Here is a 2,500-nt window from a genome sequence, read left to right on the forward strand (position 1 = left end):
CAGTCACTTTTGATTTTAAAATCTACCTGCCACAGTGACTGGTGGGAAAAAAAAATAAGTTCCACCCCTGACACATGTGCACAAGTCACTTTACAAAAACAGGCTTGTAATAATAATAATAATAATGATAATAATTGTATTTGTATAGCACTGTGTCATACAAGGCATGTAACTCAAAGTGCTTAACAAATGGGAAAAAACATAATTGTTAGAGATGGATTTAAACGGAGAGGTATAGAGGAGAGGCAGAAATAGCAGGAAGGCAGAGGAAGAAGAGATACAGTAGATAGAGATTGTAGAGTCATAGGGTCAACGTAGGTTAGGGCCAGGATTCTTAGATGCGTAAGGTCTATAGTGGCTGGGCCTAGCACAAGGATTTGTAGCAAAGGGCAGTGAAGTCGCCCAGCCGGGACTCAAACCCAGAATTTCTACTGTGCTAAAGTACATCAGAGAGCCAGGCTTGTTGGCACGACAGTCAGAACACACTCCCCAACCCTAACCATGGGCACAACATCTCTATACACGACAGTCAGAACACACTCCCACAACCCCAACCATGGGCACAACATCTCTATACATTTCTACACATTGACTCAAAAACCTCAAACACCTCAAAAATCACATAGATTTCTATACATTGACTCACAAACCTCAAACATCACCATTCTCAATCAGGGCAAATGCATCCATCAGCACCCACCAATGAGAGAGCTCGTAGCTGAGCAGTGTAGTCAGCAGAGCCAATCAAAACTCACCATTGAGTAGCAACCGTCACTGGCCAGGATGATGACGTCGATCGGGGACGTGTGATTGGCCACGCAGATGCCCCCATTCTTAGGCTTATTCTCACTAGAAGAGGAACACACACACACACACACACACATGGACATACACATACACACGGACATACACACACAAACACACACACACATGGACAGACACACACACACATGGACATACACATACACGCAAACACACACACACACACACAAAAACAGAGTTAAACACACACACACATATACACACACATACACACACACACACACACACACACACACACACACACACACACACACACACACACACACAGTTAAAAACACACACACACACACACACACACACACACACACACACACACACACACACACACACACACACACACACACACACACACACACACACACACACACACACACATTCTCACTGCAAGAAGACAAACAGAGATTACATAACACGTCCACACACACACACACACACACACACACACACACACACACACACACACACACACACACACACACACACACACACACACACACACACACACACACACAGTGGAAATGTCCAGTAGGCTAATAGAGCTTGTATGTGCATGTGCACCAAACCAGTTTTACAGATGCCTATCACAGACACACACACACACACACACACACACACACACACACGTGTCTGATAAAAACAAAATTCCTGGACATGATCCAGGCACACACACACACACACACACACACAGACACACACACACACAGCCCAATGCCCAAACACACAGACACACCCCAATGCCCACACACACACAGACACACACACACCCCAATGCCCACACACACACACACACACCCCAATGCCCACACACACACACACAGACACACACACACACACACCCCAATGCCCCCACACACACACACACACACACACCAGTGGAGCCCACACACACACACACACACACACACACACACACACACACACACACAGCCCAATGCCCCCCCCCACACACAGACACACACACACACACACACACACACACACACACACACACAGACACACACACACACACACACCCCAATGCCCACACACACAGACACACACACACCCCAATGCCCACACACACACACACACACACACACACACACACACAGACACACACACACACACACCCCACTGCCCACACACACACACACACACAACCCAATGCCCACACACACACACACAAGATCATCTGTGACGCTTCATTCCTTCGCTGGTTATCACCCCTTGCTAAGTTTTTGTAGTGAAGTGTGTGTCTGGCAGCGCGACCAACGCACGCACGCAACGCACGCAACGCACGCACGCACGCATGCCCAGTAGTGCTGCCGGGGTAACCAATCCCTTCCTCAACTTGTCAACTCAACGATGTGGGGCAAGTTAAACGATGTGGGGCAAGTTAAACGATGTGGGGCAAGTTAATTTTTATTGAAGCGGTTTTTTTTGTTTTTTTTAAAGAAATTTGGTCAGAGATTAAATGTAACAGTGTTAGATGAGCTATAAGCCATTTGAGTGCGTGGGTTGTGCTCTACTGATAACAGTAAGGGGTCTCACACACCAGAGCGGTAAAGCGTCGCAGAATGGCCGCGTTTTTTAACGGCATCGGTGAAAATACATTGAAACATATCTGTCCTTACACACGAACCGGCGGTAGTCGAACGTCAGCGGCGCGGGAGCCGGCTCCGCGCCGCGCTGCATTTGG

The 2,500-nt window shown here is 47.7% G+C and overlaps 1 protein-coding gene across 1 annotated transcript in view; it reads right to left on the reverse strand.

Moving 5' to 3' along the window:
• LOC134445175 (glycerol-3-phosphate acyltransferase 4-like) overlaps positions 1 to 2,500 on the reverse strand; it is a 43,357-nt gene that overhangs the window by 20,228 nt on the left and 20,629 nt on the right. The window contains exon 7 of the mRNA XM_063194260.1: positions 756 to 849. Coding sequence (XP_063050330.1) covers positions 756 to 849 — 94 coding nt within the window. The remainder of the gene's footprint in view (positions 1 to 755; positions 850 to 2,500) is intronic.

Source organism: Engraulis encrasicolus, chromosome 3 (assembly GCF_034702125.1).
Source record: "Engraulis encrasicolus isolate BLACKSEA-1 chromosome 3, IST_EnEncr_1.0, whole genome shotgun sequence".
NCBI classification, from domain to species: Eukaryota; Metazoa; Chordata; class Actinopteri; order Clupeiformes; family Engraulidae; genus Engraulis; species Engraulis encrasicolus.